Source organism: Labrus mixtus, chromosome 12 (assembly GCF_963584025.1).
Source record: "Labrus mixtus chromosome 12, fLabMix1.1, whole genome shotgun sequence".
Lineage (NCBI taxonomy): Eukaryota > Metazoa > Chordata > Actinopteri > Labriformes > Labridae > Labrus > Labrus mixtus.
This window is the reverse complement of record NC_083623.1, coordinates 3805536-3818213: the sequence shown is the minus strand read 5'-3', so window position 1 is coordinate 3818213 and position 12678 is coordinate 3805536. Positions and strand designations below refer to the sequence as shown.

Below are 12678 nucleotides of genomic sequence, written 5' to 3'. Positions count from 1 at the left end.
TTTATGTTGCCCTCCTTTTGCAGGGTCAGAGGTCGGACCAGATAGGATAGACATTTTAAATTGTCTCAACTACCTGTGTATCATAATGAATGATGTAGATGTTATCTGTTATAACAGTGTTTGCATGAAAACATCAAAGACAAGACAAGTATTTACTCTGTGTTTTTTTTTTTTATTTCATGTTTTTCACACAAAGTATCAAAGATGATCCATCCATCGTGACAGAAATGCTTTTCATGTAAAAAAAAAAAAAAGAATTCTTACAAAGCATGTGCAGCCTGCAGGGGGCGCACATGTGGAGGATGATGAAGTGCAAAGAGAAGCATACAGTCAAATAATAATTATAAAAATCAACACTTCTTGGCCGGGTTTTGGGACGCCGTCAGTCAGAGCTCTCATGCCTTCTCGTAGCTACGCACCGCATGGATGTCTTCAAAGGTCAGATTCTGCAGAGGAGAGGAGACGGTTACCATGACAGGGAAGTTAGGGTTCACAACATGCTTATCTTTGAAACAAATGACTAACTTTCATAACTAACAGGGTTCCCCTGAGCGCCCCTACAGGCCTGGAGTTCCTATGAAGTGAAATTTGATGTAATGGCAATTTTTTAGCTTTTGCAGCATTATTTACAATTTGAATTTATTTGGAGGGGGCTGGGGATTTTATATACTTTATCAATCCCTGAGGGGAATTCCGGTTTTCACACACAGGCTCAAATCACACACATGAGCAAACAGGAGCTGTGGACATGCATTAGTGGAGAGATGTCAGAGTGGGGCTGCTGCACTCTGGAGCGCACCAGAGCGGTTGGGGGTTCCACACGGGAGGTGCCTTGGCACTTCTCCAGCTACAAGACCAACTTCCATATTATGGACTTGAGCCGGCGACCCTCCAGTTCCCAACCCAAGTCCCTACAGACTGAACTACTGTCGCCCCTTCTGCAGTGTGTTTCCGTCATGACATATCTTTAGATAGAATTGGAATTTGCATCATATCTGAACTCGCAGCACGTTTTTCCAGACATAAAGCATTTGGGTAATAGCAGGTCGGTTTTCCTTGTGGGTCAACTTGATATAATCTGTAAGTATAGATCAGCTATTTTGATTGTTAAATTGTAGAAAAGCATGTGTCATGATAAAAATGGCTATAAAAAAGGCTAATAAAAAACCCTCTGCGTCTGTATGACTTGTTTTTGTTTTTTGCCAAAGTTTTTTTTTTTTGCCAAATTTGTGTTTTTTTTTATGCACTTTTCTTTTAAAGTCCTCAGGAGAGACTGAATAAAAAAAGTTTCAAAAAAGAGGAAACAATTTGAACTTTCCCCCCCACGACATACAGAAAAATATCTTTTTTTCCTCATAAACATTTCATATTTTGGACTCATCATGATATTTGAGAGGAAAACCTCAAAAACAAACTTTTTCTTTAACATTAGAAAAACACCTCATATGGTCAAAATGAGGATTTAAGCTGCCGTCTTTTTCTTCAGGGTTAAAACTCTTATAAGATAACGTGTTGACCATTTAGTTTCTATTGATTTTATACATATTGTTAAAACTAAACAGAAGAAAGAGAATCATTTGTTTGTGTGTGATCTGGGTGCGTCCGTCTCACCATGACCATTTTGCCGTCCTTGATCTCTCTGACGAACTTGGTCTCTTTGCCGTCCCACTTCTGGACGTGGACCAGCTTGTCTCCGTCCATCGTCACTGTGGACTGAGACACAAAAGAAAAAACGTTTTTTTATTTTTTTCATTTTAACCAAGCGAGGTGGAAAATGAACACATTATGAAGCTGCCAAACTCTGGTTCAATTTCCGGAGGTTGTGAAGATGCCAAATCTTGTCAATGACCCAATAATGGAAACAAAGAAACACCCCCCCCCCCCCAAAAAAAACCAAACAGAACCTCATTCGGACAAATGTGCATTTAAGCTTATAATCTGCTTCACTATAAACACAGACGGGGGACCTTTTGTAAATGATATCTTAAAAAATTTGATTTATTTTCATGATTTTTATGAAGAGATTCAAACTGAAGTTTAACATTAAAGCACACTTTAGCAGCATGTGATCCCCAAACTGGTCTCTGATTTAAATCTGTAGTTAAATCTTATTATAGAAGCAAATGTAAATGTCTTGTTTGGTCTGCTCTTCTTGTACTCCTTTTATCTTTTTATGGAAAAGTAATGAAAATAAAGAGTTTTTAAAAAAAATAGGACTTCAGGGTCCCCTTACTTTGCAGTTCCTGTCATCAGCGGTGGTTTCGTCGAACTCCTCTCCCAGCTTGAAGGAGATCTCTGTGTTTTTGAAGGTGCTCTGGGTGCGGACCACCACCTTGTCGCCCTCCTGGCTGATGATCACAGTGGGCTTGGTGACATTTCCAACCTGTCGGGTGGCAAAACCCACACCTGGTGCAAAAAAAGAAAAAAACATGGGTGAAAAAAGTGGACATTATTTACTGCAATCTCTGAACATCTCTGAAAGCATCTTCAGGGTCTGACATGAAGAGTTCAGCCTGGATTTATTGCATGTGCAACTTAAATGAAATCAAAGAGAACATACTTAAAAAGAGAGAAAAAGAAATTAAATGTTTTTACTCACCGAGAGCTTTCATGTACTCATCAAAGTTCTCACTGTCGACCAGTTTCCAAGTGGCACAGAAGGCGTCGACCATGGTGAAGGTTTGCAGAGAGGCAGAGTAAATCTCCAAAGTGAAGTGAGCAGGCTGCAGCTTCTGCAAGTGTTCCCCTCCTGGAGTTATTATTCTGCTGCTTATTATTATGCATGCAGGTGGGCGGAGCCATGCGTCCCATTGGCTCAGGAGATCCTCTCTGAGTTTTGATTGGATGTTTGAACTGGGTCACGGGTTTTACGGACCCCTTTACAAAAAAGACTTAAATTAGCTCATTTGTAGGACTAATGATGTAATTACTCAGCTTTATGGGTGTCACTTGGGTTTGTAGGGATGAAGTTGGGAGGTGTTTGTAAGACAAAGAAAATCCACTTTTATTAGTGAAATAAAACTTTTAAAAGTTCTGTTAACTGCTTCCTTTTTTTTTATTACTTCTGCAGGTTGTTTTGTTGTGTTTTAAGCATATTAAATGTGTGTGTGTATGTGTCTTTAAATTTAAGTTTAACTCTTTTTGTTGTAGGAATAAGAATGTCACGAGATGAAGAGGAATCAATTAAAGATTAAAAAAAGGAAAAAATAAGTGCAAAAACAAAGTGAAAAAACAAATAAATGAAGAAACAAATGAATTAAAAAAGATTCAGATATGAGAGGGAAATATAAATGTGTAAATATAAAGAGATTTTAAAGGCCTGAATGACTTTAATTAAGTGTAAAATTAAACAAAATACAAAAATGAACGCAGGAGAAAATAAAAAAAAAAAGTAAAAATATGAAGAGGATTAGATTAAAACAGTTAGACCTGAATGAGCGTTCTGATTGGACAAGAGGCCTTTCCCTGAAATAACGATACTTCACTGGGACTTTTCACACATATGTATCATTACGCCTCGGCCACAATATTGGTGATTTTAGGGTAAGGCCGATTTAAATCCAGATTTTTGGGTTTGTCCAATTGTCCACCATTTGTGCATCATCAGTCCCAGAGGCACGATGACCAATCACAGCCCAATCAACTGCTTATAACTTTACAGATTAGTTTTGGAATGTTTGACATTTTGGTTGTAAGACTGCACACACTCGCGCAGTGAGAGCAGAGCCACAAAGCCGATTCCCCCGACATGGGGAGTTTTTTTTTTCTCATGCATATGTCTGCACAAAAAAGTGACAGGCAGCATCTGAAATCACCGTGGCAACAGCAGGCATACCTGTTTAATCTGTCTTCCCCCTCCGTCCTATCATGAAAGAAACATTGGCAGGAAATATCTGCAGACCTCCAGCTGACAGGAATATTTTTTTTTTATGATTTAGCTGGTTGAAGACTTGTGTTTATTGGGTGATGCTAAGTGTGTTTGAGATAATAGTGTGAGCTCTCAGGTCGTGCCTGATGATCGGGTCGTACAGTGTGAGCTGACATACCACCACGACTTTTAACCATGCACACAAAGTAGCTAGAGTTCAGCATAATGTCTGTGTTGAAAGGCAACAGGTCAGTTTCAGTCAAGATGTGGAACTAGTTGAATTGGTTTGGCAAAAAAAATAACTGATTTGGTCGCTGAACTGTTGTCAGTTCACCTCAAGATGTTCTAAATGATTTATTTTGGGGGCTTTCTATACCTTTATTGGAGAGTCAAGGACAGTGGATAGAGTGAGAAATCAGGGAGTGGAACGACATGCATGGAAAGGGAGCCACGAGTCGGATGATTTAAACCCGGGCCGCCCACTTGGAGGACTGTCTCCTCTGTACATGGGGTGCACAAACTAACCACAAGGCCACCAGCGCCCCCTTAAATGTATTTCTTCTCACCTGTAGTGTCCTGAATGTGATACACTGATAACATATCTTTCCCTCATATTATATAAAAGACAAAGAAATAATCTTTATCTACATTTTACTGAAACAAAAGGGCAACAGTTAACACTAAAGTTCCCTTAAAGGAGCTTAAAGTTGGCCTTCTAGTCTTTACAACAGTCAGAAAACAGTTTGTTCAGTGACAGTAGGAGCTGATTAATATGTATGTTTTAGTAACTTTTCCTCCTGTTAATCCTCTGTTAGCGACAGGCCGAGCGTCTGCTCTGAGGAATGTGTCCTGTAGGGAGCGTCAGTGAAGCAGAATCAGTTTGTTTGACAGCTCTTTGTCCTGAACATGCATTAACAACCCCCCCCCACTGCAATTCCTTCATGCTCAACACACACACTAATTACTGTCTATTAACGAGTGTGTGTGTGTGTGTGTGTGTGTGTGCGCTCTGCTTTCTCACACACAGTAAACGTATAGTGGAAGTGTCATGTCTGCCTCGAGCTTTGTGAAGAGGAAAGTTTGTTCAGTTGTCATTAAAGGAAGCAGAAGTTTATGTTTCTGTATTAGACCACTTACACCTGAAGACCATGTCCTCCGTAACAGATGATTTAAAGAGACAGTACCTCTTTCTTAAACACCCTGAAGTCACTCATAAACGTGGACTTGACTTAATTCTTTGGGCGGTTCTTGCAAATGTGTTTTCTTTTTTTTTGTGATCAATTTTTTTATTGATGTTGATGTTGTTGTTCCCGTGCGTAACTTTTATGTTTTGTGAAATGTTCTCATGTTTGGACCTTCAGGGCCACTGTACCTGTCATTATGGACACATGGACAACTACACGATGTAGTTGAACGAGTACATAACCGAAGCAAGAGGATGTTTTGTCTCAGACATAGCTTTCCATTTAAATGAATGATTTCGCCCTTCAAATTTAAGCGTCTAACTTTTGGAGTTAAAGTCAATTTTTTCAACGACAGTAGGAAACCCCTCTAAGGGGGCCCCATCTGACAGCACTTGTGGCCCTGCTAAGCATGACATGAAATCAACAGGTGATATAGATAGACAGGTATAATAAGGTAAAACAACGGCCACTGTAAATGATATTAAACCCATATAAGGAGCGGGACATCAAATAATCAACAGAGGTTTCTGTTTGACTGTCTGATCTATGATGACATAAGGGATGCACGTTTAAGTCAAATGCCTTCCATTAACGTTGATTTCTTCTGGTTGGATGATTTTGATAAACTTCTGCAGCCTGAGAGAAAAGAAAAGCTACACTAATTAAGCGTTGTTAATTGTTAATTAATTTTTAAACGGAAACTGTCCTCACATTTAATCCATCAACTCACTCATTCACTCCCTTTTTAATAGATTAATGCCTGTTTCATTTAGCTGATAGAGGGTTAACATTCTCAGTCTTTCTACTGTATGTATGTGTCTAAGTGTGTGTGTGTATGAATACGTGTATAGGTTACTGTATATGTGTTTATATTTAATTTTGTTTTGAAATTGTGTAATTCGATTTGTTTAGTTGATTTATTTGTCTCTTAAGAGGTATAAGCCTGTTGGCTCCTTGACCTCTCCTGACACACCTTTTGTGTTCTTGTTAATCCTATTTTGATGTATTCTTATATGTGTGCTAATGAATAAATAAATAAATAAAAGCTTCTGAAGTAATATTGGTTTATTGTCCGTCTTTGTTCTCTGTCTGAAACTTTGACAGCTGCTGCTGTCTCGTGTCAGGACTCTCTTTACAAAGAGATCTTGTATCTCAACAAGAATTTATATTCCTGGTAAATCCATAAGCATTGGGCACTTTGTGTGCATGACACGTGAATAAAATACAATCAGTCGATCAAACACTGAAGGATTTAATTTTTAAAAAGATGTGAGAGCTTGTTGCGTGGAAGATATGCCATGCAGATTGTCTAGAAGCATGACTGCATGTAGTGAGCTCATCGTGCTGTGAAGGATCTCTGCTGCCCCCCTCTGGTGAAAAGTAGAAAATGGCAAGACTGCGTGACTTTCTGTCTGTTTCTTGAAGGCTGTTAATGTGACTGATGAACTCCCTGTTCTTTATCCTCACTACAGATTTACAGACATTTAATTTGGCCTTTTGTAATATGCCATCATAGTCTCTGTGGTGTGGAATCAGTAAAGAGGGGGAGGCTTCCAACAGTTTCTAGAATTATGAAAAAGGTCCTGAGGTCTGAAAACACCTTTAATGACCCTGCAGATGTGTTTTTAATAATGAAATGATCACATGTTAATACACACATTTCATCTCCTTTCAGTTTATTAAGCAGTAAGCTCTCCAAACATTTATCCTAAAGCTTGCCAGAGTGATGAAGAGTAAATGTTTGATGTCATTAATATTGATACAGTAGATCAGGAGATTGATGTAACAGATTTGACATTACAGAGTTCTTCAGTGTCTCACAAATGTACAAAAACAATTAAAAAACCTCAATCACATCTAAAAGATATGCATCGATACTTTCTGTTAAATATTAAAGGAATGCTCCACTCTCCTCCAGAGACACACCTCCAACCCCTCTCCACCCATGAAGAAGTGATGTGTAAGCGGTGGACCAAATCGTCCTTGGCGCGAGCTGCAATTGCCTGTGGCCTGCATTGTTGTGTTAGCATGCTAATGTTAGCACAGTTAAGTTAGCTTGTAGCTTCACATTGTATATAAATTGATACAGATAACAATCTAAAAATGCTTATGTGATATCTAAATAATCAGTGAGTATGTTCTTCTTCTTCTCTCTAGTTCTTGACTAAAACAGCTTTTATACACAAGGGGAGGAGCCGGCCGTCCCGTCCATGTAAACACGGCTCTCACAACAACACAGCCAGCGGGACTCGAGCTTCTCCCTCATTGTAGACAGTCATGACTCAGAGACACATTTACACAGGATAGACTTGATTTCTGATATATTCATGTGTAAAATGTCTCACATTGTTCCTTTAGTCTCACTGGGCAGGTAACTGTCGCTCATCATCGACGTGAATGTAAATAAAAAATATTTTTCAAAGAAACAGACCATCAGATCAACAACAGAAACGTATAGCTGCCTCCATATTTTCCAGGATTTAAACGTTAACAAACATGTATATTTCACTTCTTAAATTGAACACATTGAGCTGCACACAAGTATTATTACAAAACTCAGACTAACTGTGTTTAAGGTATAAGAATGGAAAAATGAAATTAAGTTCTTGTAAAAATATTCCACCCTAAATCGAGTTGAAGAGCTTTTTTATGACGTTCAAAAGAATACAATTCAACAACTGAACCCTCATGTCTCTCTCTTCTTTTAAGCGTCTAACCTGGAGCTGCATCAAGAGAACTATTCCTCAACTTCCTCTAATTAGTAAAGTGTAAATCTCTCACAGTGTTTAGCAATCGTTTCTTTTTTTAAACACAAATAACACTTGTTGCTTGAATGTGGGCAGACCACATCTGCTTTCTGGTTCCTCCTTCCTTTATCTGTCATGAAGTTGATTTAGCCTTTTATGGGTTTCTACAGACTCTCGGATGTGACTCAGTACATACAGAATGATCTGAGCAGTGATGATATCGATGTTTAAATGAATGCAGGTCAAAAGACAACAGGTACAGAAATAATAAATAAAGTTTAAAAATCTTTAACTACAACTTAACACATGCACATCAAAGTGCCTGCTGCGTATATAAACTTATTTTAAAAGCTGGTTTATACGGAGCTCCTGAAGTCCTAAATAGTGGAAAAAATATCTTGTGCACTCGAGTTATCATCTAACTCTAAAGATGCTATGTTGTGCACATGAGTGAATATCCTGTGTGCAAAGATTAAGAGAAGAAACAGTTAAAGGCTTTATATGCAATTTTTTGATCCAGCAGATGTCGCCCTTGAGCACCAGCATGAAACCAAAACAACTCGCGCTGCATTGTTGTGTTAGCATGCTAATGCTAGCGATCTTTATTATGCTCGTATCTTCACACTGCATGTAAATTTACCTGAAATGAACGTGATCTAGAAACACAGTTAAACAGTGAGTACAGTATGTTATTCTTCTTTTCTCTAGTCCCTCAATTAAACAACTTTTATACACGAGGGGAGGAGTCAGCCGGCCGTCCCGGCGATGTAAGCAAATTGAAGATAGGACTCTGAAAACTCTGAAAACATCACAGACAGTGGGACTCGGGTGTTACACCCATTGTAGACAGTCATGACGCACAGAGTTATTTTCAGAGGATATACTTGATTTCTATTATATTTAAGTGTGAAAAATCGCATATAAAGCCTTTAACGTTAACAGACTCGAGCAGGTAATCAAAGCATGAATATCAGTTCTCGATATAATTATCTTGGGCCCAAAAGTTAATATCTTTAAGATTCTTTTCTAAAAACTTTTAGGGATTTCAGGATCTCCGTAGATTTACATTTCATGCAGAGGTATTATGCTAGGTCTTCGTGCTACTAGTAAACCTACAACGCCCTCTTTTGAAGGAAAAGCATCTTACAGCAATAACTCTGAAAGTTAACAACACAAAGTCTCATACAAACACATCTATCTGTATCTGTTTTCTACTGAGCCCTGCAAGGCTCAGATGAGACAAAAAATAAAAAGCTGTCGATCATTTCGACAAATCTGTGCACACGGTTTACAAATCCATGGGCACTGTTTATAAACTGTGCACACAGATTTGTAAACCGTGAAAAAAGGATTTACAAATTGCTTTTTATTTTGTCCTACCTGAGCCTTGTGGGGCTCCATAGTTTTCAGTCTTAAAAGCTGAAAAAACTTGAGTTGTGACTTTACTTTAGATTCTTATTTCTTCTCTTTGTTGATGGTGGCGTAGAGGCTGCTGGGATCAGCAGAGGCTCCTGCAGCAGCAGAAGAAGAGGAAGAAGAAGCTTTGACGGAGGCATAGGTCACTGAACCATCGTCAGCATCGTCTTTAGCACAAACCTGGAGATAGATCACAGATCATTAAATATCACAAAATGACGTCATTAAATGCAAAGTGCAAGTTGATACATGGAGAATAAAGTCGACATGTTGAGAATGAAGTTAAGCTGTTATTACTAAAGCTAAAATAAATGGAATGAATTCTAAAAGTTCAGATAAAAGTTCACATCCATCCTGACTTTAACCAATCAGACAGCTTACCCGAGCTCCTCTTTTCCCCTTCTTGTTGTATCTGATGGAGGCGTAGGAAACCCCGCCTTCATGATCAGCCTACACAGAGAAGACAACAAAACAGCTGCTCAGTAATGTTTATCGTGACCTGTGCTTTTGATTGGAGCAAATAAAAAAAACTGGTTATGATCTTATCTAGGGGTAGCAGATAAAGGGAGAAGAGCAGGGGCCCCAGGACAGAGCCCTGTGGTACCCCACATAACTCAGAAGGCTCAGAGACACCATCACCAATACGTACTGAGAATATTCTGTCAGCAAGATAGGAAGAAAACCAATCTGTGAGCCCACAGTGTGATACGTTCCTGGTGCTCTGAAGTTGCATCACCATCAAACTTCCCTTTTTATCGTTGTCACCCTCTGAAGACTGAAGAGCAATTTATCACACTAATCTAAGGAAGTTGTGACTTTCAGGCAGGGAGGGAGTTCTGATGAATGTTTATTTATTTTTGGCATTTTGGTTTCTGCTCTTTAAAAAAAATCCCTTCTGCTCTGCTGATTACTTCCTGAACCTCCCACAAGTGGACAGATATAATAAATGAGATAAGTGTAATGGAAGGAATGACTCTTTCTCTGTGCCTTCACAGAAATGTTTCTTTAAACTTCTGAACATGCAGGATTAATTGTATAAGGCTCTTATGATGGTATCCAAAGAATGACCCTCATAATGTCTAAATGTATCAAGTCTCTTCAGCAGTCAGTGAGAACAAACAACATAATCAAACGTTTTGGGACTTACAACATCGTCACTCATCTGCGTTCTGTTTCCTGTAGAGACACAGAAACAGCTGGACTTTAGCTTCCAAACAAGAAATATGGATCATCTCAAACTTTTAGATATTAAAATGTAGTGGTAAACTGCAGCTAACAAACATTAAACTTCTGTAATTAAAGCTTTTTTTCTTCATGAAAATGTTCATCTGTGCTCTCACCTTTCCGTCTGATGACTTTCACAACGACCACTAACAGAACTATAAAAACCACCACGGGCACGAGGATCAACCACCATCGCCAGTCTGCCAGAAAAAATGAAAATATGTGAAGCATGTTGGCTGTAGACTTCTGTCCTTAATCTGAATCAAACACAGAGAGCAGAAGACATCAGGAGACTCTACCTAGTGCAGGAGCAGGAGTTGTTGTTGGTGGTTTTGTTGTTGTTGTTGTTGTTGTTGTTGTTGTTGTTGTTGTTGTTGGTGGTGGTGGTGGTGGTCTTGTTGTTGTTGTTGTTGTTGGTGGTGGTCTTGTTGTTGTTGTTGGTGGTGGTCTTGTTGTTGTTGTTGGTGGTGGTGGTCTTGTTGTTGTTGGTGGTGGTGGTCTTGTTGTTGGTGGTGGTCTTGTTGGTGGTGGTTTTGTGTCCTCACCTGAAGTTGAAATAAACACAACTCAACAAACTGTTCAGCACTAAACTTGTGTTTTCATATAAATTTCAAACTTCAAATCCAAAAAAAAAGTTTTAATATTTTAAGTATTTCCAGTCCAAAGTAAGGATGGAGATATTATAAGAGAAACACAACAAGAGACAAATTAACTTCATCAGAGTCTTTATAATTATTGTAATGTTTCAGTTTATTGTTTGAATTAGAAAAGTTTTGTTTGAAAAGATTGAAATACTTACTCTTGATAACAGATAGAAGAACTCGAGTCTCATCGCCTGTTCTTCTTCCTGATATGAACTGTTGACAGTCATAACGTCCAGCATCCTCCTCTGTGATCTTCTTTATAACCAGAGAACAGTCCTCTGTAACTCTCAGTCTGTCTGATTTAACTCCAGAGTTTTTAACCTGACCAAGTGTAACCAGCTCTACTGCTGTGTTTCCTGAATCAACAAAGAGCCATGTCGTATATTCACACTTCTGTTGATCTTGTATCGCAGTTTCACAAGACAACTTGGCGTCCTCTCCAACTCTGAATGTGACTCTTTTAACTCGAAATGCTGCTGCTGAGAAAATGACAAAGAATAAAGTAAATCAATAAAATGTTGATTATATTCACAATCAGTTTGAGAATAATTCTTCATCTGTGGTTTCTCAGAGTTCATTAAATCCATCATGTTTAAAAAAAGGTTAAATATGTGATATAAATGTTCTTACCAGCAAACTGAAGCAGCGCTGTGAGAAGTAAAGAAGTTTGAATCCATTTGAGCTCGTTCATGGTGATTCTCCGTCTCTGTCCTCCCGTTGTCACGCTCCTAACTGTCTGAGTTTCTTCAGTAGTGCTTCTTTAAAGAGACGCTGCATCTACTTCCCGTTCTTAGTCTGTCATCACTTCCTCATTTTGACTTCAAACCTGCTTTAAGTGTTCATTTCTATGAATGTCTCATAGTTATTAAAACATGATGTAACATGTTTAAGTGATCATAAACTGATGATCATTAAGAAGAGCTGCATCGATCAGTAAAGAGGTCAGAGGTCAGAGGTCACAGCAGATTGACGGAGATCTTGTAAAACTGTGATCAGTGTATGAAGAGGTCCGTCCCTCTGTCCTCCCGTTCTCACGCTCTCAACTGTTCAGTTAAATGTGTGAAGATTGTGAGTTCAGATAAACGTCTGAGAAGTGAAACGTTCCTCTTTAGATGGTGTTTCTGATAACACAGTCAGGTTTATTAATGATGTCTGACCTCACTCAAAGGTTTCTAACCTGCTCATGTATAACCAGTGGTGTAGTCCTGACTGAAGAAGTGGGCATACTCTTCATTTCTCCCCAAGTGTCCCGTCCAGCAGAGGATACACGGCCTCTGTTACTAACAGTCACATAGGCCTCCTCTTGCATATTCAGTTAGTGTGTACTAGCCAATTAGAGACAGAGTAGGGAGGGTCATCCCTTCACCATCCTATAGGAATTGCAGCATCCTACTGCATACTGTCAATCACCCAATAGTGAGAATCAGAGGAGATTTAGAAGTGGGTATACTTCTTATACCTGCTTATACCCTGCACTACACCACTGTGTATAACAAGCTCTACTGCAGTGTTTCCTGAATCAACAAAGATCCATGTCATATATTCACAGGCGAGGAAGAAAGGCGTGGTGATCGCTGTACCACTGTCTGTAAAGG

General features: G+C 38.9%; 2 protein-coding genes across 4 annotated transcripts; both read right to left on the bottom strand.

Annotated features, from left to right (window-relative positions):
• Window positions 1-149: 149 nt before the first annotated feature.
• Window positions 150-2752, bottom strand: LOC132984653 (fatty acid-binding protein, brain). 2 transcript variants are annotated; one of them, XM_061051522.1, is made up of 4 exons: window positions 2600-2752; window positions 2234-2406; window positions 1612-1713; window positions 150-446 (listed from the first exon to the last, which is right to left on the bottom strand). In XM_061051522.1, the coding sequence occupies exons 1-4, from the start codon at window positions 2670-2672 to the stop codon at window positions 396-398; spliced, it is 399 nt and encodes a 132-aa protein (XP_060907505.1). In that variant the 5' UTR covers window positions 2673-2752; the 3' UTR covers window positions 150-395. The 2 variants fall into 2 exon arrangements, with proteins under 2 accessions (XP_060907505.1, XP_060907504.1); XM_061051521.1 differs by lacking the exon at window positions 150-446 and having other exon boundaries at window positions 1543-1713.
• Window positions 2753-7356: 4604 nt separating this feature from the next.
• LOC132984652 (uncharacterized) lies at window positions 7357-11875 on the bottom strand. Of its 2 annotated transcripts, none has more exons than XM_061051519.1 (7): window positions 11714-11875; window positions 11239-11562; window positions 10739-10984; window positions 10556-10639; window positions 10363-10391; window positions 9597-9665; window positions 7357-9395 (listed from the first exon to the last, which is right to left on the bottom strand). In XM_061051519.1, exons 1-7 carry the CDS (start codon window positions 11772-11774, stop codon window positions 9255-9257), a joined length of 954 nt encoding a protein of 317 aa, XP_060907502.1. In that variant the 5' UTR covers window positions 11775-11875; the 3' UTR covers window positions 7357-9254. The 2 variants fall into 2 exon arrangements, with proteins under 2 accessions (XP_060907502.1, XP_060907503.1); XM_061051520.1 differs by having other exon boundaries at window positions 11239-11559.
• Window positions 11876-12678: the final 803 nt, after the last annotated feature.